At 35.4% G+C, this 26,000-nt stretch overlaps 10 protein-coding genes across 15 annotated transcripts; 6 read left to right on the top strand and 4 right to left on the bottom strand.

Moving 5' to 3' along the window:
• The first annotated feature begins 1,469 nt into the window (after positions 1-1,469).
• LOC108598239 (peritrophin-1) lies at positions 1,470-2,762 on the top strand. Its single transcript, XM_033294755.1, has 2 exons — positions 1,470-2,091; positions 2,746-2,762. The coding sequence occupies exons 1-2, from the start codon at positions 1,470-1,472 to the stop codon at positions 2,760-2,762; spliced, it is 639 nt and encodes a 212-aa protein (XP_033150646.1).
• A 280-nt stretch (positions 2,763-3,042) lies between these two features.
• On the top strand, positions 3,043-5,354 carry LOC108598599 (BAG family molecular chaperone regulator 2). 2 transcript variants are annotated; one of them, XM_017985293.2, is made up of 5 exons: positions 3,043-3,271; positions 3,663-4,195; positions 4,578-4,598; positions 4,652-4,794; positions 4,855-5,348. In XM_017985293.2, exons 2-5 carry the CDS (start codon positions 3,957-3,959, stop codon positions 5,229-5,231), a joined length of 780 nt encoding a protein of 259 aa, XP_017840782.1. In that variant the 5' UTR covers positions 3,043-3,271; positions 3,663-3,956; the 3' UTR covers positions 5,232-5,348. The 2 variants fall into 2 exon arrangements, with proteins under 2 accessions (XP_017840782.1, XP_017840783.1); XM_017985294.2 differs by lacking the exons at positions 3,043-3,271; positions 3,663-4,195 and adding an exon at positions 3,424-3,620 and having other exon boundaries at positions 4,855-5,354.
• Positions 5,355-5,418: 64 nt separating this feature from the next.
• Positions 5,419-6,499, bottom strand: LOC108598238. Its single transcript, XM_017984852.2, has one exon. It carries the CDS (start codon positions 6,497-6,499, stop codon positions 5,465-5,467), a length of 1,035 nt encoding a protein of 344 aa, XP_017840341.2. The 3' UTR covers positions 5,419-5,464.
• Positions 6,500-7,821: 1,322 nt separating this feature from the next.
• LOC108599321 (protein midgut expression 1) lies at positions 7,822-8,550 on the top strand. Its single transcript, XM_017986123.2, has 2 exons — positions 7,822-8,007; positions 8,297-8,550. Exons 1-2 carry the CDS (start codon positions 7,955-7,957, stop codon positions 8,484-8,486), a joined length of 243 nt encoding a protein of 80 aa, XP_017841612.1. The 5' UTR covers positions 7,822-7,954; the 3' UTR covers positions 8,487-8,550.
• Positions 8,551-8,683: 133 nt separating this feature from the next.
• LOC108599292 lies at positions 8,684-9,590 on the top strand. Its single transcript, XM_017986093.1, has one exon. The coding sequence runs from the start codon at positions 8,977-8,979 to the stop codon at positions 9,379-9,381; it is 405 nt and encodes a 134-aa protein (XP_017841582.1). The 5' UTR covers positions 8,684-8,976; the 3' UTR covers positions 9,382-9,590.
• Positions 9,591-10,920: 1,330 nt separating this feature from the next.
• LOC108598760 (peptide methionine sulfoxide reductase) lies at positions 10,921-12,801 on the bottom strand. Of its 5 annotated transcripts, none has more exons than XM_017985497.1 (4): positions 12,414-12,458; positions 11,849-12,030; positions 11,433-11,693; positions 10,921-11,372 (listed from the first exon to the last, which is right to left on the bottom strand). In XM_017985497.1, the coding sequence occupies exons 1-4, from the start codon at positions 12,441-12,443 to the stop codon at positions 11,138-11,140; spliced, it is 708 nt and encodes a 235-aa protein (XP_017840986.1). In that variant the 5' UTR covers positions 12,444-12,458; the 3' UTR covers positions 10,921-11,137. The 5 variants fall into 5 exon arrangements, with proteins under 5 accessions (XP_017840986.1, XP_017840989.1, XP_017840988.1 ...); XM_017985500.1 differs by lacking the exon at positions 12,414-12,458 and adding an exon at positions 12,696-12,801 and having other exon boundaries at positions 10,924-11,372; XM_017985499.2 differs by lacking the exon at positions 12,414-12,458 and adding an exon at positions 12,107-12,172 and having other exon boundaries at positions 10,927-11,372; positions 11,837-12,030.
• A 437-nt stretch (positions 12,802-13,238) lies between these two features.
• LOC108599093 (gonadal protein gdl) lies at positions 13,239-14,230 on the bottom strand. Its single transcript, XM_017985883.2, has 3 exons — positions 13,845-14,230; positions 13,493-13,787; positions 13,239-13,437 (listed from the first exon to the last, which is right to left on the bottom strand). The coding sequence occupies exons 1-3, from the start codon at positions 13,988-13,990 to the stop codon at positions 13,279-13,281; spliced, it is 600 nt and encodes a 199-aa protein (XP_017841372.2). The 5' UTR covers positions 13,991-14,230; the 3' UTR covers positions 13,239-13,278.
• A 334-nt stretch (positions 14,231-14,564) lies between these two features.
• LOC108598777 (protein Z600) lies at positions 14,565-15,094 on the bottom strand. Its single transcript, XM_017985518.2, has one exon. It carries the CDS (start codon positions 14,832-14,834, stop codon positions 14,565-14,567), a length of 270 nt encoding a protein of 89 aa, XP_017841007.1. The 5' UTR covers positions 14,835-15,094.
• A 157-nt stretch (positions 15,095-15,251) lies between these two features.
• On the top strand, positions 15,252-17,048 carry LOC108598776. The gene is made up of 4 exons (XM_017985517.2): positions 15,252-15,691; positions 15,990-16,077; positions 16,407-16,525; positions 16,590-17,048. The coding sequence occupies exons 1-4, from the start codon at positions 15,640-15,642 to the stop codon at positions 16,853-16,855; spliced, it is 525 nt and encodes a 174-aa protein (XP_017841006.1). The 5' UTR covers positions 15,252-15,639; the 3' UTR covers positions 16,856-17,048.
• Positions 17,049-19,570: 2,522 nt separating this feature from the next.
• On the top strand, positions 19,571-20,937 carry LOC108598836 (BLOC-1-related complex subunit 6). The gene is made up of 4 exons (XM_017985588.2): positions 19,571-19,659; positions 19,753-20,034; positions 20,087-20,537; positions 20,609-20,937. Exons 1-4 carry the CDS (start codon positions 19,596-19,598, stop codon positions 20,652-20,654), a joined length of 843 nt encoding a protein of 280 aa, XP_017841077.1. The 5' UTR covers positions 19,571-19,595; the 3' UTR covers positions 20,655-20,937.
• Positions 20,938-26,000: the final 5,063 nt, after the last annotated feature.

The raw sequence follows: 26,000 nt of genomic DNA, 5'->3' as shown, positions 1-26,000 counted from the left end.
AATACCTAAACTGATAAAAGGAGGAAAAGTTTTTATTCTAGCGAAGACCTAAACAACGGACTGAATTTTAAATGCGAAAAACTTGGGGTTGACGTAAAGCGGAAAGCGAGCAGAGTAGAGGCGAAGAATCTAGTATTAAGTTTTAGTATTATAGAATATGTACACCAAAATTAAAGCAAATCACCGTTGACCATGCCTTTTGTAATTTGTTGTTACGGTGAGTAACGATATTTTACACGGAATTTTTGTATTTACTTTTAAAAGAGTTTGTATAGACATTGCAATTAAATTTCAATAATCAAATCCCTTCTAATTCAGGTGAAATATTTGTATATTATCAATCATTTCGATTACAAAATTAGCAAGAATGCATTAAATTCGGTCGCTGTCAATTTTTTTGATACACTTTGACTTGGGCTACGTAGCAAACAGACGCACTATTATACACAAAAATTTACGCGTCAGCACATTTTCCATGGTAACCCTAATGCGTGCTGAGCAAATTCGTACATTTTGAGGGCGTTCATTTATTTGAGTTCAAACCCGTATTTGCTCGACGGAAGCAATTTATATTTCAAAAATAGCATCTGCGGTGAGTATAGAAGTACCGATTTATGTATATACCAGATATTGGTAATTCTAGCTCTTAAAGTCTCTGCATTCTTGTTACTCATGCATACAGCCATACATACATACATACGCCTCATTCTGCCTGTTACATAAATTCGCACAATTCATGATACTTTTCCTTATTTTTTAAAAAGTGCAAAAATGTACAAAGTGTTTAAAAATAATTGAGAATTATTTAATATAGTCCGCAGATTATTTCTTAAATTACTATTTAGGATGAAATACTTCTACTACATAAAATTTGTATTTTTTTTCATGGTCGATCAGATATGGCCGTATATGTTTAAATCTCAGTAAAAAGTGTGGAGAAAATCTAAGACTAAAGATATTGCTTAATGTTTTTATATTGCTTCGCAATCTGTTCAAGTTAATCTGACAATTGTAAACTGACTCAAGGACAATATAATTTTACCCAGATAATAAAAGCTTCCTTTCCTTCCACCCTAGAGATACATTCTACATATCATGTACATACATATTATATACATTTGTATGCATATATGTTTGTATGTATCCAAATAGTGAAATTTTTGGCCAAAACAACAAGAACAACAAGCCGAGCTGGCGAATCTTGTCTTGGCCTTATCGATGCGTTGACACGCAAAAGAAGTATGTTAATTTTCTGATATAGTGGTTGATGTTTGCTCTTTTGCGGCATATATACCCAGCTCTAGAAGTCTTACGAAATTAGAATAAAATTGCGTTTTACTGGAGCCTGACACAATATTAGGATCGGAATATGTTTCGTAACTACAAACTAAAAGGTTGATCTTATCCAAATCGGACGTACACAGACTTAACAACAATTTCTTTCAGTTATATGCTTAATACTTAGTTTGATGCTTGCCGCTGTCGCTTCGCAAGCTCGCTGGAAGCGGAAACCAACAAATTCTGTTACTATTCGCCAGAGCTCTAATGGATTGTGCGACGGCCACTCGACAAATGAGTTTGTGGCGCACCCAGAGGTTTGTCGGTCCTTCTATCTATGCGGAGAGAAGGGCGATGCTGTGTTAGCGTTTTGTCCGCCTACAATGCTCTTTAACCCGGAAAAAAAACTGTGCGATGCTGCAGAAAATGTAAGCTGCAATAACATGAACGACGGCACCACTAGCACCAACAGCCCACCTTCCTCCTCTGGCAATGACTTTGATAATATAGTCACAGATCCGGCAACCTACTGTGCCTCGCTAATGCCACAGCAAGCTAACGATCGTATTGTGTATATTGGCAGCTCAAGCAGCTGTAGTAGATACTATATTTGCTACTATCGACAGGCCATAATGCAGGAGTGTAGCGCTGAGTTGCACTGGAATTCGTTGACAGCCAAGTGCGACTTACCGGAGCGAGCACAATGTACTTTGGAGCAGACGATTCGGCCCCCTAGTAGCAATTCAAATATAAATAGTGAATTAATACACTGTCCTACTTATGGTCAACATCTGTACCCATACCTGAAGCGATGTGAGTTCTTTATATATTGTGTCAAAGGACATGCTACTTTGCAACAATGCCCGTTTTACTACTATTTCGATGTGCTTACAAAAAATTGTCAATGGTCTCGCACGGCAGTATGCGTACGAGATTTAAATTATCCGCAATAACTTTTTGTTTGATGTTGCTCAATATTTTATTTCACTAATATATTTAACAAACAACTGAAATTTGTGAGTTTTATTTTATTTTGTCTAAATAAAATAGAAAATTAAGTTTACGCAAGTACACACGTAAGTATCCTATAATTTAATTATCAAATGTACCAAGTGTCACTGTAAAAAATATAGATATGTTTTACATATTTACAGCTGTAAAAAAAAAATTTGGAATACAATTTTGTTTTAGAAAATAACTGGCCCTAAATTAAATTAAGTAAATTTTACAAGAAGAAACGGTCACACTTATAGCAAACTCATCAGATGTTGCCACTAAGTTGAAAATAGCTGTATTCAATAATTTGATTTAAATGAACTTGTTATGATTGAGTCGATCAAAAATGTCATTAAATGACAAATCAAAAATAAGAGATAATTTAAATTATAAGAAACTGGGTGGGATCAAATACGAGTCGATCCATCGGTGCTATTTTACAACACTAATGTCTAGAGTTGTTCATCGTAGCTCAATTGAAGGATTAGGTTCAGTAGTTCAGTTGTCGGTGAACATCTAATCAGCTATTTAGTTCAGTAGTCAGTTTTTCAGCCCCAATTAAGTTCGTCCTATATCATACCAATTATTATTTATTTAAATCACTGCCTTTTTTTTAATTTTGCAAATTTAACAATCACAGTGTACAAAAATGAAACTGAACAAGTGACAACTGAATAACTGAACAAAGCGAACGAGCTTGCGATTGAACCACTTCGTTCACGTTAAGGATTAGTTCAATCGAACTTATTCTCAACGATTCGATACAACTCTACTGTTTACAATTACAACAAATTATTAAGACTTTAATTGAATTTAGACAAACATAAATCAATCATAATAGAGAAAGCACAACTATGAAGTTCCAAAAACACAGAACACAAGTCTAATGCATAACAACGAATTAGTCACTAAGTACCAGTAAATTTTATAAAGCAAAACAGCATCGCAAAGCGAACGCAAGTATTTTAAGTTGGTACTCATACTCACACAGCTGCAGGTAAATGCTTGACCAAAACACAAATATTTCACTGAGGGCAGAAGTTGCAGGAAACTCCTGCAAACTATTCCCAATCTCAAGATTTGTTGAATTTTTAGCGACATACACATATGTATATGTACTAATACATAACTAGTGTCAATATTGTTTATTTGTGCAAACGAGAGAAAGAAAGAATGTTTGAGAATTTTCTCGGTATTTTTGGTAAACGTCGGCGGTGTGAGGAACCTGCTCAGTCTCCTCGCACTAATCACAGTTCTAACCGCATTGGCGATGATGACAACGAGTTCCATTATATGCAACATGCTAATTTAAGCATCAACAAGAACAACAACTCACAAATCGATAGGTAATTTAATACTAAACTGTCATTTTCTTCGTCTTCTTACAGCTGGTGAGCATGTGTACATGTGTGTAGCTATCAAAATATATACAACTACAATAGAAGCAAGAGCAGCAGCAGCAACAACAACAAACCCACACAAAAAGAGCTTAAGACATTCCATATTAGATACATAAAGACAAAAGACCAGCAGCGCAGGCATTTAACTTGAAAGTTTAAACGAACTGCGTGCTGGAGACGCGTGAAAGAATTGAGGCAAATCGTTGAACAGATTAAGTACGCTTGCCGTAGACTAAGACGGCAGCAGCGGATTTCAGTTTCACACTGGACCAGCCGCAGGAGATGGATATTGATGCTCCAATCGTGCTTGGCATGCAGGAGCAAAACAGTGAAGTTCAAAATCAGTATAATAATAGCAGCAACGGCACCACAACACGACACGTTCCCCACTCGGAGTCTTCAATGAATTTTGATTACTTGCAAGGCCTCCGTGCCGATGCGGCGTCAGCCTCAACGTCCACAGGAGCAGCTTCCAGTGCCCACACATATGGATTGGTCGACGACAGTAGAGCTCTGGACAGGTTGTTAATTCCACTAAACTACTTTTCCAATACCATTTATAGTATCTCTGTTTATTTTCACGCTGCTACCATATACTATTTAGCTACAATTTTTTCTTTTGCATATAATTATTTCTCAAATATTTGACACGTTTTTGGTAGTATATAAGAATACTTTTTTTAAATACTGGTGGTCGCCCAAAAACATTTTTATGGTGTGACGCCCACTCAATGTCCAAAGAGTTTTGTATGAAGTAGCTCTTAAGACTTGCCTCTACATATATACATACATACATAAGATGACAGTTTAACAACATAACAACGACTTTGCTTATTTCTTTTCATGTCCCCTAATCCCAACAACAACAACAATGTCATATAAAAACCAACATTAAATATACAGACCATGTAATGCGAACGAAAGGTAAACTAACAGGAATTATTTTTATAATTAATAATTTAAGGATTTTTTTTAAGATTTGTGACTATAATAGATCAGTTAGATGCTCGTGTGGAAAAGTTCCGCAAGGACGCGTTAAATCTGCAAGAAAAAAAGGACTACCTTCTAATGTCCATGGATCTCATCAAGAGTAACGAAATGCTGCAAAGCATGACTGATGGTAAGCTGTGACTAAATCAAAGTTGAAGCTAATTAAATAAACAATATGTTTACTGCACAGGGGAACGTGAAGAGATCATGTTGTATATTCAGCGCGTTAACTCCCGTCTGGCCACTGTGGAATTGAATGTACGCACTGTGCGTGACAATTCACAGGAGGATTCTTTAAGTCAGATAAATGCCTTGATTGATACAATGATTAAAATGGGAGATCCAGTAATCGGGAGACAACGTTGCCAATTATATTTAAATGCCTGCTGCAGTACGGCCATGGATCCGAGCGGTCATCTAGGCGTAGTGTCTGAAGTGGATGTGGGACCGATTGACAAGAAGTTCGAGAGTGCTCTACTAGGCTGCACACTAGACGATCAGAAGAACATTAAGAAGCGCTTACAAGCATTAATGGGTTACTTAAATAAGCAAACTGTTACCAATTAACTCTGGAAAATTACACACAAACAAACTCAATACAATATTAATCGAAGAGAACCATATTGTTGCGGAAAGAAAAAAAAAACAAAACCGAAATGCGAATTAAATAAACAATTCGACACGAAAATAAAATTGAAGCAATGAAAAACTTATAGCTAGAATGTAACGTTTATTGCGCTAACATTGTCTCTATCTATCACAAAAATATTAATCTCAACCAAATCGCATATGAAAACATTTTACAAGAAACCCGGATAGCAAATGTCTTGCGGTTTCAGAACTCGATCACTAAGCACCCAAATGGCGCCCTCGTCACTCGTGAAAATCTGTTGAATATTCTTGGAGGTGAGATATATAATCTCGTTGCCTTCGGCGGTTAAGTTTTTCAGTTGTGCACAGCGTACCACTGCTCCGAATTTCGGTATCACATAAAAGAGCGCGCCGAGGTTATCTACCAACATGCTACGACTGGGACCCAACAGGCTGCCAAGGCGTTTCAGCTGAATGCGTGCTTTCGGCAAGTGCTGCTCGCCCTTTCTGTTTAGTTGCAGTTCCTCGATTGAGCTGTACAGCACACCATCCTGATCTGCAACAATTAATTCCCCTCGAGTGCCAAAGGTAAAGTCAATGGGCCTGATGTGGAAGGCTTCGCTCATGTTCTCATACTTATTGCTCATTAGGTCGCGCCGATGCCACGTTTGCTCCAGTATATCGTAGGCCACAATTTGCGGCTGGCTTTCCATTATAAAGAATATGTGGCGCTCCAGCTCACAGCTGCTTGGCCTCGGTCCCAGCTGCACCACCATGCTGGCTGAGGCATTTATGTGTTGGCCACAATCGATGCGAAGCAGCTCTACATTGCTACGTATCAAATCAAAGACCAGCAGTTTAGGTGGGCATTTATACTCCGGCCAACCAGAATCCATAACCCATAAGCGACTGAGGCTATCGACCTGCGACCAGTGTGCTTGCTGCAGTCGCGTGCAGTCCGATTCCAATGTAGCCCTGTTTGCATGAGCTTCAATGTTTGGGAAAACATTGGTGCGCAAGGGCAAGTAGGCTGCTGGCCACTGAGCCTCGATTAAAGTGGGGAAATCGTTAGTCGCCACGCTTATGCTGAGGAATACCCGCGAAAAATGTGTGGAAAGGTGGCGCACACTGTAATTAGAGTCATTCAGACCCGCCTGCGACATTAACCACGCACCATTTAAAGCCGCATTTAATAGTAAAGAGACAGCAATCGCGCAGCGGCATAGCCAAGTTTGTGAGTCCATCGTAGTGGGCTCGGAGCGCAACTGGCCACCTCCGAAAAAATTTAAGTGCTTACGTTTGTAAATATAAATGAGAGTGAAAATTACCAAGTTATTGCAGCTTAAGACATATTCATCGAATTCGACTTAGGTCAGCATTTTGCATATCGTATGTCAGCGACATACACATAAACAATCGACCAAGCAATAAAAAAACGAGCAACTCTCACAGCTTACACTCAATGTGGTATAATAATACACTGAATTGTTTTTGCTATTTTTATCACTTACTATGCCTATGACACCCCAACCTAGTTTCATAAAGGCTCATGGCTGTCGCTATTCAAATTGATTTCAGTGGCAATAGCAAGTTAGCATTTTAAAGCCAGTCTGTTTAAGTATTTATAGACCTTCAGGAAATAAGTGCTTGTTTTGATATTGTGAGGTAAGGTTATATATTAATCTAAAAAAGCCATGTATTAGATTAGGGAATATATAATTCTTTATTACCCATTCACTATATTATTATATACTATTGCTTACTATATTATTTTGAATTATAAAATACTATAAAAATATATATGACAAATTTTTTGATATTTTTATATCAAAAGTTTTAAGATCCGAATTATTTAGGTCCATTTATTTTTTTTTTTTTAATAAAAACTAAGGCATATTTAAATGAGTTACTTATACTTGACATAAGAAAATAATATGGATATTTCTATGAAGTAAATTTGATACAACAAGAACGCAATAAAGTTCGGCGCACCTAACTAACTAACACACACGTACTCAAAATGAAATTTTCAAAACTATAAGTAATTTTCTTTAGAAATAGTCATAGTCATAAAAAAAATATGGTCTCGCCAGATTTTATAGTCTCTGAGTTATTGTTGCTAATGCAATCGACTTAATTTGTCTTGCTGATCAAGATTATTAGATTGAATTTGATTAGTATGATTCATATCGTAATCGCACACATGCGATAATTTCCTGTGCATTTGTGGACCCCCTGGAAATAAAAACAATTGCACATATATTACTTATATTTTAAGCTTATGTGTTTTTATTAATTGCGATTTAATAAATTTTGATTATTTCTGGTATTGATATCTTTTTTAAAGATACATACTTTGATTGTTTCCTGAGCTTATCTTAAATATGTGTGTGTGTGTGTGTACGTACTTACATAGAGAAAGTAGGTGTAGGGTACGGGCCGTTTATAGCTTTTTGTCACATCGCTGAGGTGTTAATTACTGAAGTCTCTTTATCAGTCGATTGTGTTCACTGATTAAAGCTTTTTGCACCTCAATGCGTCCAATTCATTTGAACGTACACATTAGTTGATTTTTTGTTTTGGCCAACGAAGGTTCGACTATATCTACTCGCAAAAATTAAAGACGATATCTATATAATACATAGGTGACATACATACGAACATATCGGCTATATTCGTGAACAGAAAAACTTATCAAAATGTGTAACGCTCTTTGGGAATGCCTCAAGTGCCCAGGCAAAGTAATTTGCTGGTAAGCTGCTACCCTGTGACTCAATAACATTATTATATTAGTGTGAATGTTAACTATTTACACCAACACTTAAATTAAGTGAGTGTTAGAATACCAGACCTAATTAGGTATAGTATATATAAATACATATGATAGATATGTATGTATGTCCATAAAAAGGAGTTGAAGCATTGGCCATGTAGCTTATTTCTGTTTATATCCTTTCTTCGAATGTGAAATCGATATCGAATGTTATACTTCATTTGAGTACCCGCTTTATTATTTACAATCTATTTTTCTGACTTTTTAGTTGCTGTGAATGCGCCTGTAAAATGATCATGAGCATTCTGTGCTCAATTATCGTGCTATTGGTGGTTATTGGATTAATCGTCTACTTCGCTGCCTTCTACCACAAGGATAACAATCAGGAAGAAGTGCAAAAACTGTTGAAAACCGTTGCAAAACGCAGCATACGGGATTATTTTAATAGGGAATACTAAACGGAACAACAACCAAAGAATTTATAACATAAGTAAATAATAGCTAGAAGAAATCGAAACTATAGCAATTGTGTTTATAATCTAATCTGGGCTTTTATATACAAGTAATATTTTATGCCTCATATACATACATATGTATGTGTACAGACATACATACTTATATGAAGCTTAACATTATCAGTTGTTAGCCAATTTGCTGAAATAGGCAATTAAGTAGTTTTTTTAAAATTATTTGATGACACCACATTTCGTATATGACTCACTGTACATTTCTGCAGTATTTTTCCGAGTATTTGTGACACCATAAAACCAGAGAACCAGAGACACCATAGAACAGAGAAGAGAAAAGGAGAAGGCGATATCCCGCTGGTAAACCCTCATCTGCAGCTGTTAGGTGAACAGTTTCCCACATCCTTTTGTAATTCATTGGGACTGAACAGGTAGTCGAAATATTGGAGGGTTGAAAATTTTTAGCCTGGGTGCTCTGGCTATGCATAGTTTCGCGTCAATCACAGTTGATTTGTTGTCAGGCAAGCATCAGGTTTTTACGGTCATGTCCTGCAACTCTACATTATATTACACAGCCATGGACGACATGTTTACAGAGATGATGGAGACCAGTGGGGAACAGCATTCGCATGAGAAGGAGGAGCCTTTAATAGCCACGCCCAAAAGAATAGTGCGCATACGAAAGCACAATTTGTTTGCCGAGGATATGCAAGAGTTTGTCATAGACCGTCGCTTCCCGAGGTTCTCATCAATAACTGATCCATCGTCGCCTAGCTGCAAAGAGGTCCGCAAGGTGCTACAGACTAATGAGCTACGTCTAGAACGTGGAGAGCGTTTCGAGTTGAATATAGGAAAACCAATGCGTCGCCTGGCGTTGAGAATTTAAACTAACTGCGCATGATTGTGTGCTACAGTGCTTCCGATATCTTTAAACTTTGCGGTAATCTAAGTATGCAATGGTGATATTTACCAATTAATACATGAACCTTTAGAAGCTTTGAATGAAGCTTTTTATTCACACAGTTGCATTGATGATAAAGCAATGAATAAAAGCAATAGACCGGACAACATTAGTTGGTTTGATCATCTACAATTTAAAAGACATAATGCTCTCAGTTGACATTAAATAAATAAAAAAAATAAATAAATAAATAAATAATTTACGTCCTTATATACATAATATGTATATGTATAACAATATATCTTTACACAAACAATTAATTAGAAAGTGTTTTTAATGGGTCATTGATGTAGTAGAGCAAAGTGAACTTAACTTTGAAAACACTTCTGTGCTATTATCAGTTCACTTTTCCTTAGAGAATGATAGAGACTCTCTTTGTCAAACTGCTCAAAAATGTATAGATTGCTGCACTAGATTGTGCATAAGATGACTGTGCCAAATTAATTTATAGTGCTTAATCAGCAAGTTTAATTTATTTAATTGCATACTGATATGTTTTCCCAAGTCCAAACATGTACCTACATATACTATTAATATTTTTCTGTGGCGTAATTTCTATTCTGTATGCAAATCATTTTGATTATGTCGGCAACATCAGCAAGTGCTGCCCTTGTGACCTTTCTGGAGGCAAGTATGACTTGCGCAATTTCACATGGTATATATACCTATACATATGTATGTGTACTAAAGCAATATCTCAAACGTCCTCAACAACAACTATGACGTTTATCAAGAATTTTAATAGTCAGCGTACACCGTGTTAGACTCACATCAGAACTAAAACTCATAACGTTGAATCTTTAAAAAAATCCCTTCACCTAAACGGTTGCACCGATTTACCCAAAAGTTTATACGAAGCTAGTACTGGATATGCACGATATGCATGATAAATTTCAATTTATTTGCACTATCGAAAGACGCATAAATCGAAAAAATATATACAGTAGCAATGAATGCTCTGATTTTCATGACTTTTGAAAAATTAGATATTAGACAATGCTAATTATAGGTAGCCATAATTTTGATAAAAAATAAATACTTTAAGGTAAAAAATTCATTTAAAGAAGTTCAATTTAAATCTAGTATGAGTTATAAATAATTAACATGGGGAACTTGCTTATCATCAATGAGCAGGCACACGCGGCTGATTCAACAGATATTTCACACGCGGAGAAGATAGAGCGCGAGTGGAAAAGCCGGTGCGTCCAACGAGAGCGTTAGGAGTCTAGACTTTAGAGTGCCAATCTCCCTCTACAAATATTTTTGAATGTACATTCATATGTATGTGTGTAAAATGACCATGTAAATTAATGAATAGTAATGAATAAAAATTGAGACGTTGTATTTAATGAATTTATTCTGATGTACATATTATATAATAGTTACTTCTTTGGATTATTTCTTAAAAGTTGTAACATTTATGTAAATTTTGATCTATGGTTCTACCCAAGAGTTCAGTACAATCAGTGTACATTCATGTCTGCCTCTATAAGAATCATTGATCAAGTAGCACCCATATTGAACAAAAGAAGACAGGTCTTGCTTACATTTTACTAAGCTTTAATAATACGAACTTTGTTTTTCACAAACAAATAAGAATATTGAAAAGTACACACATGAATTGACTTATTTTTATGACCCCCTAAGTATATGATATACGCTTCACATCTATGTAGGCTTGTCAGCAATAGAGCCCCTGTCCTTCATTCTGTTCAATGTGGTAGTTGCAATACCGACGCTGAGTGGGCGTCAGTCCCATGGTTTCTACCTCGGACTTAAACTGATCAATACCACCAACGCCTGCAAGATATCCATTAAGTTTCGTGGCCACATAGCTGCTCTGCAGCAACTGCGGGTTGAGATTGAGGGAGCCCGCAAGATCTTTATGACCTTGCAGACGATATTTTTGATGATAACTGTGAAAGTGTAAGGTTCATTAAAAATGCAAAATAAGCTTAGCTGATTGCCGGGCTTACGACTCTGCTGGGTAGAAATTCTTTTTGACCGCAATGTCAGTAGTAATTACTTCAGGCGCACGACGTTTCTGCTCTTCTAGTTTGGAGGCTTCGGCAATTTGTTGCTGCTCCTCATTGTGATATAATATTAGCGAGGCATATTGGCGCTTTATAGGTGTGGTCAGGCCGTACTCATGATTGTTCCAGAACAGATCCAACAGCTCCTTAAAGTTGACCACCTTTGGATCATAGTCGATTTCAAGAACCTCAGTATGATCACCCCTGCATTATACATACATACATATATGCATTGGTTAGTAGACGGAAGGCGTAAGCAAATTTAAGCAAGCATATAAGCAAGTAATGGGAAGAAATAAAAAAAACAAATTGTCAGCCCAATTGATGTTCCTGTATACACTGCTTACATTTTACGGTACGTTGGTAATTCCGAGCTGCCGCCTGCATATCCTACAGTAGTGCGTAACACGCCCCTCGTAGCGCCGTACAAAGATTCAGCTCCCCAGAAGCAGCCCATGCCGAAGGTTGCAGTCTCAAAGCTTACATCCAAGTGGTGCACTGGCGAGAGGTTCAGCTCCTTTTGCTCATTGCGAACAGTGCTCTAAAATATGAAAGAAAATAAAAACAAAATTGGTATGAGTTATCACATCAAGTTCAATGCAATTTCAATCGCACACCAAAAATAGAAAAGTTAGACCGTAGCCAAAGCCTGGCAGACAACGCATATTATAAAAATTTTTTTGCACTTGCTTCGTTTTACACTTTTAAGCGTTAAACAGCTGTTCCATGCCGCTCAGCTGTTTTTCTCAAATACATTTTGTATGTACTTTTGTACATTTGTAGCTGTACTTCATTGAAGGTCAATAGATCGATATGTTATATACATATGACAGCGAAAGTTCCTATTAAACTATAAAGTTTAATAATAAACCAGCATTCAAAGCAAAACTAAATGGGTCTTTATTATTGGATCACACTACTTGCCTTAAAATTTTTAAACAAACGCGCAAACATTTTTGGATGTTGTGTTAACGTGCCCAGTTGTTTGGCAACTAGCGGCCAAAACTTAATATGTATATGCATATGTATGTGTATATGACGTATACTACGTTTCATTTATAAGCTTAAAATTGGGAGGTGGCCTTCAACAAGTTCAAAGCACTCGGAAATCTAATCGGAATTTCAATTTAATTGTACCAGAGTTCGGGTATTTTTGAACTGGTAACTTAAACTCATGTACGGCTATCATTCTAATAAGACACTTACCAAGTCCTTGAGCTCAGGAATAGAAACGTCTTGAGCAATGGTTAGAGACATTTTTTTTTAGAAAGTGTTTGTTGTGCTTCGCTTTCACTAAGTAGAGCAACTGTTGCTTTTATTCCATTTTCAGCACGTTTTATAACCGGCGCCTTAATCTATACTCTTAACATTTTCTGTTATCTTTATGCAACAAAAGTATCGATTTTGTTCAAAATTTCAAGGGATTTATTTAATGTAAAACATAAAATGCGGCTTCAAAATGAATATAATGGTTTATTTAAAAGTTATAATTTTTATCTTTGAGAATTATATGGCAATGTTTTTTTGGTAGCAATATGTACTCGATTTGGTGCTGTTAATAGCTTGACCAATATGTTTAGATTTGAGGTAAATACTAAAACAATAAAAATTTAGTATTAAATAATATAATATAATAATAATTATGATTAGTTAAATTTTTTAATATTTTATAATTGACATCCATATGTCAATAGGGAGTAAATGTGATTTAATGTTTTAGAACACATACTTATTCTATTCATAATTAAGTAAATTTTAATTAAATCAGATAAATTCAGTCTTGTAGTAGCTAACAAGCTATTTGCTTCTTATTGGGGTCGTATTTGAGCCGACTTAGACGAAGTAGGAAGTCAAGCAGAAACATTTGTATTTTGATTTCCTTAGGATTTTGTGTGAAATAGAATCCAGGCACACCAGCTTTTTGAAGTGTTGACTGCTGATCGTAAACCTGCATACAAAATAAACTATTAAATCAATTATTAAGTATTATAGATTGGACTTACCTTCTGATCCATGAGCTCAACGATTTTTTTGTCAGTCTCCAATAATTTTTTCTTATGCTTGACTTTCATCAGACCAAGTAAGTGCTGCAGCTCCTCGGCATCTTTTATTTTGTTCCTCCAGTCAGACACCTCAATTTCATATTCGTTTTCTACCTGATTACGCATTTTCAACAAATGTTTCTCTGTCACATGCTGGAGTTCAGTTAACGCTTTCACTATGTCAAATATACTCTCGTTTAGGACACAGTTGGCCAGTTCCGTTAGCAGATCATATGAAATTCGCGTCTGAAGTTTTCTATAATTAAAGTAATTTGAAAAAATTTTATATTATTATAAATGGATTGCAACGTACTCTGGTAGTTCTGCGTGCATAGCCTTGAGTTGATCCATAAGAAAATAAATTTTTCGTTGCAGAAATTCTGGTGAAGGTGACTGTTGTTGTTCAACAGAGTCACTGCTAGTGGAGTTACTCTCATGATGGACATTTATCTCCTCCATTATGTGTTTTCATGTAATTTGTCTTGCTATTTTAATAAATTAATCTGATAATTTTTAATGCCGCCTAGTGCAGCCGCAATCTGATACAGGGTTTTCCTTTTTTTCACACGAACAGCTGTTACCATCGACCAGTGTTGTTATTATTATAAGTAATAAAAGTGTGACCACAAAAATTTTGTTAAGCCACTTATTTGAAATAGGCTCCATCTTTAAATACAATATTTGGACTTTTGCTTTCAGGTATATAGATTCTAAATAAGTAAAATAATATTTTATATCTATAAAGCTAAGCGCTGCTTGCTGAAAGATAAAGCCATACACACTTTGTTTCCATAAACAAACAAATACCATATTTCCTGTCGAATATTGTATTTCTGTCTATTAGATACGGTAGATATTTCTGTCTATATTACTGGTTCGGGATTGGACTGATACACCTTTTGTATTTTTTAATTTTTTATTTGCATGCTGTGTATATTTTGCAACATTTCAGATACATACATATATATAAATGTTATTGATTTGAAATCAAAAACGATTATTGCTAGGAAATTAATTACATTTGTATTTTGCTCTAAAAATTAAGTGACTTTCTAGCTTTAATGAAATGCTGGTCCATCTCATAGTTATAGGTACGTTTCATTTTGGTCTTTCGTCGTTTCTTCAGTTCCGTTAAAAACGTAGCACTTCCAGCGCAGGGAGTTGCAGGCACCTGGGATTTCTTGAGGATTTCTTCTGAGTAGCATTCTCGTCTTCCTTGCTCTCGCTTTGACGGTCGTGGAGTTTCAACAAGTTTCAAATTGTAGAAGCGTTGCATTACTTGGCTAGTTTCACTGTTTGCCATTTCTCAAGTTGAAGAGTGTTCTTTAAATTATTTCTATTTCTGAACGGTGTTAGCTTGTTACTAAATTCATAAACTATATTCTGAACACATTTATATGTGCATGAGCCCATGAAATATTGATAAATCCCGCGAAGATTATGGCAAAAGTTAAAATTTCGTCATTTACCTGCATATGTAGATTACGAGAAATGTTTATTATTTTACGCTGGAAGAAGCTAATCCATTTTTAATGATTTTAAAATTGCGCGCGCAGGTAGAACATTCTGCTCAACCCAAATCTTGCGTGTACACACTGGCTCTGCACCATATGTTTTATGCACGTGTGTCTAAAGTAAGAGAGTAAGAGAGCGCTTGACCCCCGTTTAATTTATGTTTAAAATTGTGATTTAAAGGCGAATCAGTTACAAACAGCAAAAGTGTCAATCAATTGAATCCGTAGAATCCCGAATTAATAAAAGCAATAACAGCAACACGTTAAATAAATAATAAAAGTGTTATGCATGGAAGTCTAAGCTAACTGTGAATATTGTGTAACTGCTCGACAAGAAGATGTCATTTAAATGAAAAGGGAGCAAACAACAACAAGAAAAACTTGTCAACAATTTTGGATACAATAATAAACTGTTTGATCATATGATTTGCCAATAAACATAATTATACATGCATATGTATGTACGTATATAAATATACATAGTAAGATATATGCAACGCCAGAGAAAACAAAACAAATATCAAAATTTAGACACGGACAACGTAAGAAAAAGAATTAAAGAGTAAGGAAAAGAAGAGAATTTTACAAATTGACATGTACACTGTTAACAGGGGACCCAGCAAAATTGTTGCTAAAACACGTCGAGGTAAGCAAGCTTTTGTGCATTTTGTAAAAAGTACAATAAACCCTTTTAATGAGAAACAACGTACCCCCTCTCCATTAAAAGTGTTGCTGTTATGTCACAACATGCTGCCCGCGCCTCTGCCGACAGCAGTGCAGCGAAGCAAGAGTGAGGTTCTCTCTCGTTTACTATTTTTCTCTCTCATTCTCTGCCTGCCGGTTATTCTTAAATTTGTTATTGTACTTTTTGCCGACAAACAAACAGAAATTGCATTTAAACAACAAAAAAAAAACAATTTTTCATTTGTATTTATGCTCCTCAGGCTTGGCGCAAAACTTTGAAAAGTTTGATAGCATCAAGAAGAATGGTAACAACAGCTTTGATTTAAATAGTGCCGAGAAGAATAAAAAGTAAGTACGGGTGCCGGCGACTACAAACATGCGAAACGTATGTGGACAGGGCTGCACATTCTTATCTGACTGCATACATATGTGTGTGCATTACTGTCAAATCTAAGGCACAAGCTACGAATACACATGTTAATTGAGCAAACCACACGCGTGGGTCAGTGTCGGTTATCGCCACCAGCCGCCGGCACATTGACTTCACTTATGCTTTATGTCTGCCATTGTAAACTTGCGTTCTCGTGTGTTACGTCATAAATAGTGGAGATTTTCCATTGCCCCCACGTTTGCATAGGTACTAATTTTAAATCTGGTATTTATTTAATTTTGTTTAGCATCCCGCGTCCTGTATTCCAACAAAGCTTCGCATCAAAACGCATTGCACCAACAAAGCTTATAGAGGATGAGGTGATAACCCCACAGCATGAGGAGATTATACGCTATATAAACGACTGTTTGTTGCATACAATCATATCTATTTAGCTAAAACTAATTATATTTAAATTTTGTTTTATTAGCTTGGAACATATTGGTTGCTCAAAATCCTTACGATGCAAGCACAGCTAAATCAGACGGCAAGGCTGATGCGAACAATAACAACACCAGCAGCTTAGTACCACCAAATCCTGTGGACAGCATAATATCCAATACACCAATTGCTGCGTCTGCAGCACCCGCTGTTTGGGTAGAGCCACCAAGCCCAGCACTAAATGACTTTAAGCCTTTCGACCTGGAGTCGTGGTGGGGACGCCGTCTGTTCCACAACATTACTAAGAGCCTCTAGACTGATGATTTTTGTTATGTTTGCTTCCGTTTAATTTGATTTCTTGACTGGACTACCAATGTTAGATACATATAAATATGAATGAAGGACAACTGTAGCGGCTAAGTGATCATTTCAAAAGTGTAGAGCAGCCATTTGATATGGTGATTTGTAAAGTCTAAGTGGCATATTTTTAATTATATTTTTTTGTTTTTATTTTAGCATGTAAAATTAATTCTAAAAATAGTAGTCATTGTTGGCCGTGTAAATAATTTCATAAAATGAAGAAAGAAAAAGGGAATGGCATTGTATGTTTTTACATTATAAGCTAAGACAATTTGTTAAGTTTATGTTATAGATTCACACTATACATAGTAACATATGTAACATTCTAAGCGATAATCACTTGCCATTCTGAAAATAAAAAGCGTAAGCGGCCCACTAGCTATTTCCTATACTTGTACTGCATAAATTTTAGGGATGTATTGCTCTCATAATAATTTGTAATTTTTTAAAGCAGCTTTTGCTCAAATCTTTGTTCCATCTATCCATTAGTAACAGTAGTGTATGGAAAGGTATTCGAATTATGGGAAACAAGAGCGCAGTTGGGAGCAACCGCTCCTCCTCTGCCACACGAAGCAATCGATTTGCTGCTCTTGCTGATGAAGCTGAATCCTTAATGAAAATGGACGACCATCTGGAACAACCAGCTTCAGAGTTAAACGACAATACCATACAGCAAAAACTTCCATTAAACCCCCCAGCAATATGTGTTAATAACCTCGCAAATCTTGATGCGGATGCGTTGAGATGCATTGTCAAGACGTTAACAGCTAACAGGTGTCAGTTCTGGCACCATCAGTGTTAAAATTGGTAAAATTGGTTGATGAACCTTTCATCCAAATGTAAAGAAGGTGTTGATCGAGCGGACTTTTGCTGACAAACGGTTCGAAGTATTGAACATTTATTGCCCTCGAAAGCCAAATGTGCAAAGCATTTCAATTAACGAACAGGATGACGAAAAAATGATAAACATTAAAACTAGGCAAGATATGTTTTTTGTTAACATCAAGCAAACGCCAAATGCCACAGAAGCCCCAAAAATCACCCAAATTGGAAAGCATAGGATGACTATTCTGAAATCTAAGCCAAGTAAGGAGCTTACTATATGATAATTTAATTTCGTATGATTGATAATGTGTGTACATATGCATATATATATGTATGTATGTATGAATGCTCGACTCATATTTTGCGCAACTTAAAAATTGAGTATTTATTTGGGAAGAGGTTTAAATATTATATCCGAACCCATTGATAAATGACTATTGAATAGTATCAAAACTATTCGTTGGCCTAAAATTTTTATGACCAATTTATATAAGCAGTGTCTAAGAGTATAGAGTTCTTTAGACAACAACAACAACATAAATTAAACATTTTACAAAACAAATCAACAAACTAGTTTGTCAAGCCTTTGAATGAAAAATTGACCGCAAAATTAAAAAACGAGCGCAAAAAAAACGGGCGGAAAAGAATGATGATCAAAAGGCCTTGAATTATTCTGATCCCCTTTTTCCCAAATAATAACTCTATTATATCGAAAATCTTATACAAAATAAATATTTTCAATATTATCTCATTTCAAATATGCCGCCCATTAACAACATTCTATTCGCTATTTCGTTAATAGCTAGTGGGCCGCTTACGCTTTTTATTTTCAGAATGGCAAGTGATTATCGCTTAGAATGTTACATATGTTACTATGTATAGTGTGAATCTATAACATAAACTTAACAAATTGTCTTAGCTTATAATGTAAAAACATACAATGCCATTCCCTTTTTCTTTCTTCATTTTATGAAATTATTTACACGGCCAACAATGACTACTATTTTTAGAATTAATTTTACATGCTAAAAATAAAAACAAAAAATATATATTAAAAATATGCCACTTAGACTTTACAAATCACCATATCAAATGATTTTGGAAAAAAGTGATTTTCAAAGTGACACTAGTGGCTGCCACAGTGTGCCCGCCAAAAAATTCAAATTTAAGATTCGCTAATAAGCACTTCGTATATTCGTTTTTTTTATTATTGTTTTAATAAGAGCACAGAAGCACATTTTGTTATTTATAATTTCACAATAATATAATAAACGATATGGGAATTGAAAAGTCTTTTAAAAACTAAATGTATATATGTATATAGTTGTTAACAAAAAAAAATTAATTTCTCACATAAATGTATTTTATTAGTAATTAAAGAGAGCGCGCGCTCACATGTACTCACATTATAATTGTTTTGGTGTGTGTGTGTGTGTGTGTTAGTGTAAATGTAAGATAAAGACAACATGCGCAATAATATGAATTTTTGACAATAATACATGAGAAAATTAATTAAATATCGTATATTTTAATTTATTTAAATATTTATTGCATGAAATATGTTGCTCGGCTTCATAAATTTGAAAACACAACGGGGTTTCTGAAATAGTCAAAATTCACTATTTATTATATTATTATTAATATATGCTATAATAATATTTTTTTTTTAGTATTTTGTACACATTGTTTTATATTTTTTTTAGGAGTTCTGGCAGCACTGGTGCATAGATACAATTAGGGACGAACATTTGAGTCGAACTCATAATATTGTAACGAGCCTCCTCGTCGAACGCTTATTTTACTTTGCATCTTATTTTCTGCAAAAAAGTTGGCAGCACTGTCTGTATTTTAGATATAATAATAAAATACAATGTCCAGACGAAGCCAAGATATTCCAATACGTCCACGGTACGGCTATACAACTGAAACAGAGGGTGAGACAGGCATGAATTTATTTGAATCTCTGAATTTGTATCTATGATACTTTTTCATAAAAAATAAATACACATAATCATGTAAACTTTTAGAAGCAGCAGGCGATATTCATCATAATATGTCGCATCAGCGAGGGAACAACAGAGTAACACCCGCTTCTTATTCAGAGATTCCATTCCTGGCGCAGTACCCGCACAATGTTGTGCAAGATATTACACCCACAGCTGTAAAACTTCCGCCAACAGATAGTGGAAGCGAGAGCTATGTCAACTTAGACTCTGGAGAGGAAGATGATGATGAAGATCCCAGCAATAGCAGCTCTAAGGACAGCTCGAACGAGCTGAATAGAGGAAAACCAAAATCATTTCAATCAAGTTAGTGTCTTAGCTCTGTATTGTGAATATAAGTAAATCATGTTATTTTTAGAATTACCATATGAACTGGATAGCAATACGAACGACGCTACTAGAAGTACGGGTGGCATGCATCATTTTGTAGCATACAACCTAGAAGCAAAACTGCGTGCTACGACCGAGAGTGTTGCTTCCGAACAGGCAACGCGATCGTCATTGAACGCACCGATCTCAAGATTTCTACAATCGAAAAATATACCCCAAGTGGATGGCAGTGTTCTAAGCGACATTGAGCTCGAGGCACAATATTTGGCCACATCTGTAGATAATTTAGTTGAGAATCTTGGAAACTTGTTGCACTCTATATCTTCTATAACTGCTGATAATGTTGACGTTCACAAAAATGCAGTGAAAAAGCTTACAGACGCCTTAGACGCAAATATTAAATGCCAATACCAATTGCTGGCTAAAACTGAGGAGATTACAAAATCTATGCGACCTACCGAGCAGCTAGCTCAGCGCATGTAAGTCCTGAATATCTTTCATACTTCTTATAATTCCAATTCCAATCTATCTACCTTTACTTTGGTTACAGACGAGAAATAAAGCGTCTAGTGGATATGTTAGACAGCACAATGTAGGACGTCGCTGACAGTAAAAATGTCGTGAGCTAACAGCAGCTGAGTATTGAATATTATTGTATGCTTAGTGATATTATTTAATCATACATTACCTAGTCATATTTTAAGGCTACTATTAAAGTTTTAACCATTCTAAAATGTATCTTGCAGAAAGAAATTTTTTAGTTCACAAGGGACTCGCCTGGGGGCATTTTAATCTACACATCAGTTGGAGTCCTATTTGCCATAAGTCACTAAAGTTCAAATAATATCACCTGAGTATGAAGATCGGGGAAATGAAAATTTTTATTTTGAGAGTAAAAAGTCCAACTCAGCGAAAGGTTATTTGGTGATTTTGACCCTGATACATATGTATATATGCCTAAATTTTTTTAATCTTCTTTCTTCTATCTTAAAATACATTAGACTTTCTAAAAGTAAGCACATTCTGAATATATTAGAATATTTGGCGTGTTTTCTAAATCTTGCAATATCTCTTTCACTGCTGCACTGGCTCCGTACAGGGCTGCCAACTATCGATCGTCAATTATATCAGAACAGACCAACCAAAATAGCTAGATTTCTTAATAGTTATCAATATAACATATAACATACTTTTTAACAACAAAATTTTAAATTTTAGTTACAGTTTAGTACATGTAGTGAAATAATAGCTAAGTGCTACTTAAAACATTTATACATTATTTATTCATTTAGTATGATGTCCAAAATTTGGCCAACCTTAAACCTCTACAGTGAGTATGTACGTAGGTGATTTTTTACGTACTAATCTGCTTAATAAACTTTTCTGGAATATTTGAATTAAAGCCACATTTCTCAGTATGATGCAATCAGTATTTGAGATAATTCATTTCTTAATGGATGTATGCATACATTATGTTGCGCTTAATGGCCATGTTTTCAATTTATTTCTGAACTTCGATTTAACCAGGTTCATCTAGCTAAATTCTAGCATATTAGTAACAAAGGGGAAATTAAAAAATTGTGTGGTTTGAGTTCTCTCCAACTTTACAAAATGTATATCTTATTAATTCGAGGTCGATAGCAAAATTGAAAAAATAGTAAACAATTTTTCTGAGGTAACAAAAATTAACAAAATTTGTCGTGAAAAAAGCCGAGCTGGCAACACTGATGATAACGATGACGATAACTCTCTTATACTTCTACTATGTCTTATACTATAATTATTTTTGTAATGTAAAATGAACCGTTGAACGTGGCGTGGCTGTATTTATATCTTTAACAAAGACGTGCGTCGTGTTTTATCGCGATGAAATAAGAAATTTACATTGGAAGTTCAATTACGTTGCAATGTAAATTACCTAATGTATGTGTAAATAAAAATACATCGTTTGTTCTCGACTTGTGAAAAAATGAGATAAAATTTGTTTTGTGATTCATGCGCAAGTGTGAGTGAAAAAGCGAGCACGATAAACATGGCGAATGTTTTTATAACAATAATATAATTACATTTTCTACAATTCAGTTTTACCATAATGCAATTAAAAATTTTGCGATCGATATACATATGTAAGTGTGTTTTCTATTTTCCTGCAGCAAATCAAAATAAATAAAAAGTAAGCACCAACACACATGCAAATGCTAAAATGCGTATAAACCGGAGTGAAAATTTGAGTGGGTTTTTGCTGTTGTGTGTTATGCTCTCAATTCAAGTGGCATGAAGAAGCAGAGTAAAACTCAAAATGAATTGAAAACGATGAACTCAAACTAGTGCACGTAGCCAAAATGACTGAGTAACTATGTATGTATGTGTATGTGCGTGAGAAAGATCACGAAGCTTAGAGATATTTTCAATAGCATTATTAACTTGTTTTTGCTACAGAAATGCTCAAATATTTTTATATAATGTGCATTAGACTGCAATTTATAATTTCATAACACGTCGGTCATGCCTTCTTCCCAAGTGTACTACCCCCGTTACATTATCGATAAGATAAGCAACGAATTTTAATTTATTTACTTCCTTCTGGTATCTAACCGGGTCCCATATGGAAGCAAATGCGGGTGCCTTGTTTCACTCATGTTCCATGTCTTTTCGACTCGGAGCTGCCTTATTCAAATAAAATTCCCGACAAAGTGTCCCTTCATTCATTCACATTTCGGACGAGTTCGCTTATTGTTGTGTCGCCAACTGCCACGCAGTTAGTAAAACACATACATACAAATATGTAAATGTGTACATATGTACACACTATGTGGAATGTTGCTTATAATTGTTCCTGCCCATAGCTGCGTCATCAAGAAAATAAACAAGTGGACAAATTATTGTTTGGCGCAACCAACTTTTATATACACTTTGATTAGGGCATTGCAGCAGACGCACGCTTGCGCTCACAAACACATGTACATAAAACAGCTACAGCATCAGAGCGCATTTTCGCAGTAGCGTCAGCAGCGATGTTTATATAGCAAGTCAGAAAGCGCACGCCGCTGTCTGTACTGAAAATTAAAATTCACATACCTCCTATATATAATATGATAAAGCTTATATGTAATATATTAAGGATTTTCCTAGATTTCATTGTAAGCGTTAATTTTCTTTTTTTTATTTGCTCGATTGGGTTTGCGTATTCGAGTGCCTACATACAAATTTGGTGACTAGCCCTTATAGTTGCTGAAAAACAGTTGATTATACATCCAGACGGATGGACGGACATATCTATGTATATAGACTTAGTTTGTCTTGCTGATCAGGAATATATATACTTTATGGGGTCTGACACACCTCCTTCTCCCTGTTAGATACATTTGCACAACTTCATGGTACCCCTTTTCCATTTTTTATAAAAATGTCAAAGTGTATAAAAAGCCGCCATCGTTGCCGGCTGGAATAAGACAGAGAAAGAGAGATGGAGAGAATAACGAGAAATCGTGAGAGTGACTGCTTTTGAGAGCAATTGGCATTCATGCAGAGGATACCAAAAATATTCTCCTGTCTGCGATGTCGGTACCCCCGCTGTTTTTACTTTTACTCTAATTTGTGTCTATTTCTGTACATACATACATACATATGTTCATGTCAATAGCTGGAATATGAGTTTAATTCTTATACAACTGTTATTTAAAAGAAGGGTCTATAATATTTTTCAAAATCGAGCCATATACTGTCTGTATATACATAAATACGTATTTATGTATAAATACATAAATAAATATGTTTATAATAAATAAGAGAGGAATAGGTACCATATGCTGACGTTGATAAAATGAAGCTAAAACATCAGACATCAGAAACTTTCCTAATCAAATTTATAGTATGCACTCGAACTAAAAACTAGATTTTTGCATCTTATAGCTTTCAAGTAACTTAGTCACGGAAGGGATGTTGATAGACATATATGAAACCACAATTGCGTTCTAAGATACATTAGTCATTATTTGTTTTTTTAATTTGTGAAATATTTTAAAATATTTTAAAATAGTATGTAATAAAGATTCCGATAGGTTTTCACACTTGGCTACTGACGCTCCACGCTTCTGTCTATGCTAATACCCCCGCAACTACTTCAACTTGAGGGTTGATTACGCAAAAGATACTAATTTTTTAACACTTTCGCTAGGCTCGATGCCACCATAGAAACTACGCATCCTTCCTTTAACCCACCATCAGCCTACCCCAAGGTAGAGCGCCCACGTAAGCAAAGAAACGATTTCTCCCGGGCAGGGCTTAGGCAGAGACATCTTTAAATTGAAAGAGAGAAAGAGAAACCGAGAGAGATAAAGAGAGAGTGGATTAATTGAGGTTTGCGCATGCGCATGGGAGAGCAAATCAAATGTTTTTACGGAGGACCTAAGCAGTCTCCAGAGTGTCAGCAAATGGCGTTGCAAGCGGACGTTGCACGCGTGAAACGCAGCTCAAAATAAAGTCGCACACATTGGTAGAAGTACAAATTGTGAAAGGATATAGGCGCGTCAATTTCTAAAGGTGCATAAACATTTCTAATAAGTTGACTAACTTTAATGCTTATATGCAATTATACGCGACAGCTCGCGTGTTATTTGCGTAAGTTGAAAATAAAATTCATATAAATATCAGCGAATACTTACGCTTCGGTTATTGTTATTGTTATCAAGCCAGCGAACGAACAACAACAACAAAAATAAAAAACTAAACATAAACTCGTTTTCTTGTTGACTGCCACCTCTCTCCACTGTGCCCTTCTCATATTCTCTGCTTGTTTACTACGTTATCTGTGTGGCTTTGCATACATATATGTACATATATACAACTACGTATATGCAACTGCGTGCGTGTGTGTTTATGAGCGTATTTATTTTTTTTTGATGTGCTGTTGGCCGTTAGTTGAGTGCGCTCTCTTGCTAAGCAGCTGGACTCTTATCGCTCTCTCGAGCGTCAATATTTTAGCAACACTTCTTATACATGTGCTTCTGTATGTGGGTGTTTGTAAATGTGTGCATGAGATCCGGCTTTTTGTTTGCTTTAATTTTTATTTTCTCGTCTCGGGTTGTATTTTTTTATTTTATTTTATTTTCACCAACGCCTTTTTTCTGCGACTCAGTCTCTGCCCTCCTTGTTGGCCCACAACAAGTTATTAAATCTGTTTTGAGCTCTTTACATATACACATACATAAATACATGCATACATATGAGTGCATGTAAATCTGAACAGAAATTGTTGGCTAAAATGCTCACACAAATCTCTCCTGAGAACCCATTTTTCCATACGGTCAAAATAGATGCGAACTTACATATGTATGTACGCAATCTTAAAAGTTGTTGTTTTATGGATATATAGGTATGCATGTATTTACTAACATATAAACACGTGCATTCATACAGAAGATGTAAATATAATATTCTTGTAAATATTGTTGTTTTGCACATGTTGCTTACATATTCTTGTGTAGTATTTTTATAAAAAATGTAAAGATGTATCATTATTAGGTGGGTAAGACCGCATACATTATTTTAACAAAAAATTTTTGTAACTTTCTCATGCAACCTTTTATTTCTGCAACGAAGACATCCTTATTCCAAAATGTATGCTTGATAATTACAGATATACACCTAGCGTATCTACCATAATTGCATTACCATTAAGATTTATTTTTATCCACTTTGACATTTTCATAAAAAATGGAAAATGGTATTATAAAGTTGTGCAAACAGGGAGAAGGAGGCTTGGCAGACCCCATAAAGTATATATATTCCTAACCAGCAAGACAAACTAATTCTGTATTGGTGTGTTCCTCCGTCCGTCTGAATGTATCGTATGAGCAACCGTGTCTGAGCAAGTATAAGGGCTAGTCTCCAAATTTTGCATGTAGGCGCTCGTATACGCAAACCCAATCGCTTTTTTTATT

This window comes from Drosophila busckii, unplaced genomic scaffold (assembly GCF_011750605.1).
Source record: "Drosophila busckii strain San Diego stock center, stock number 13000-0081.31 unplaced genomic scaffold, ASM1175060v1 chrUn_07, whole genome shotgun sequence".
In the NCBI taxonomy this organism is placed as follows: Eukaryota; Metazoa; Arthropoda; class Insecta; order Diptera; family Drosophilidae; genus Drosophila; species Drosophila busckii.
Note: the sequence above shows the minus strand (reverse complement) of the source record. Positions and strands in the feature narration are given on the sequence as shown.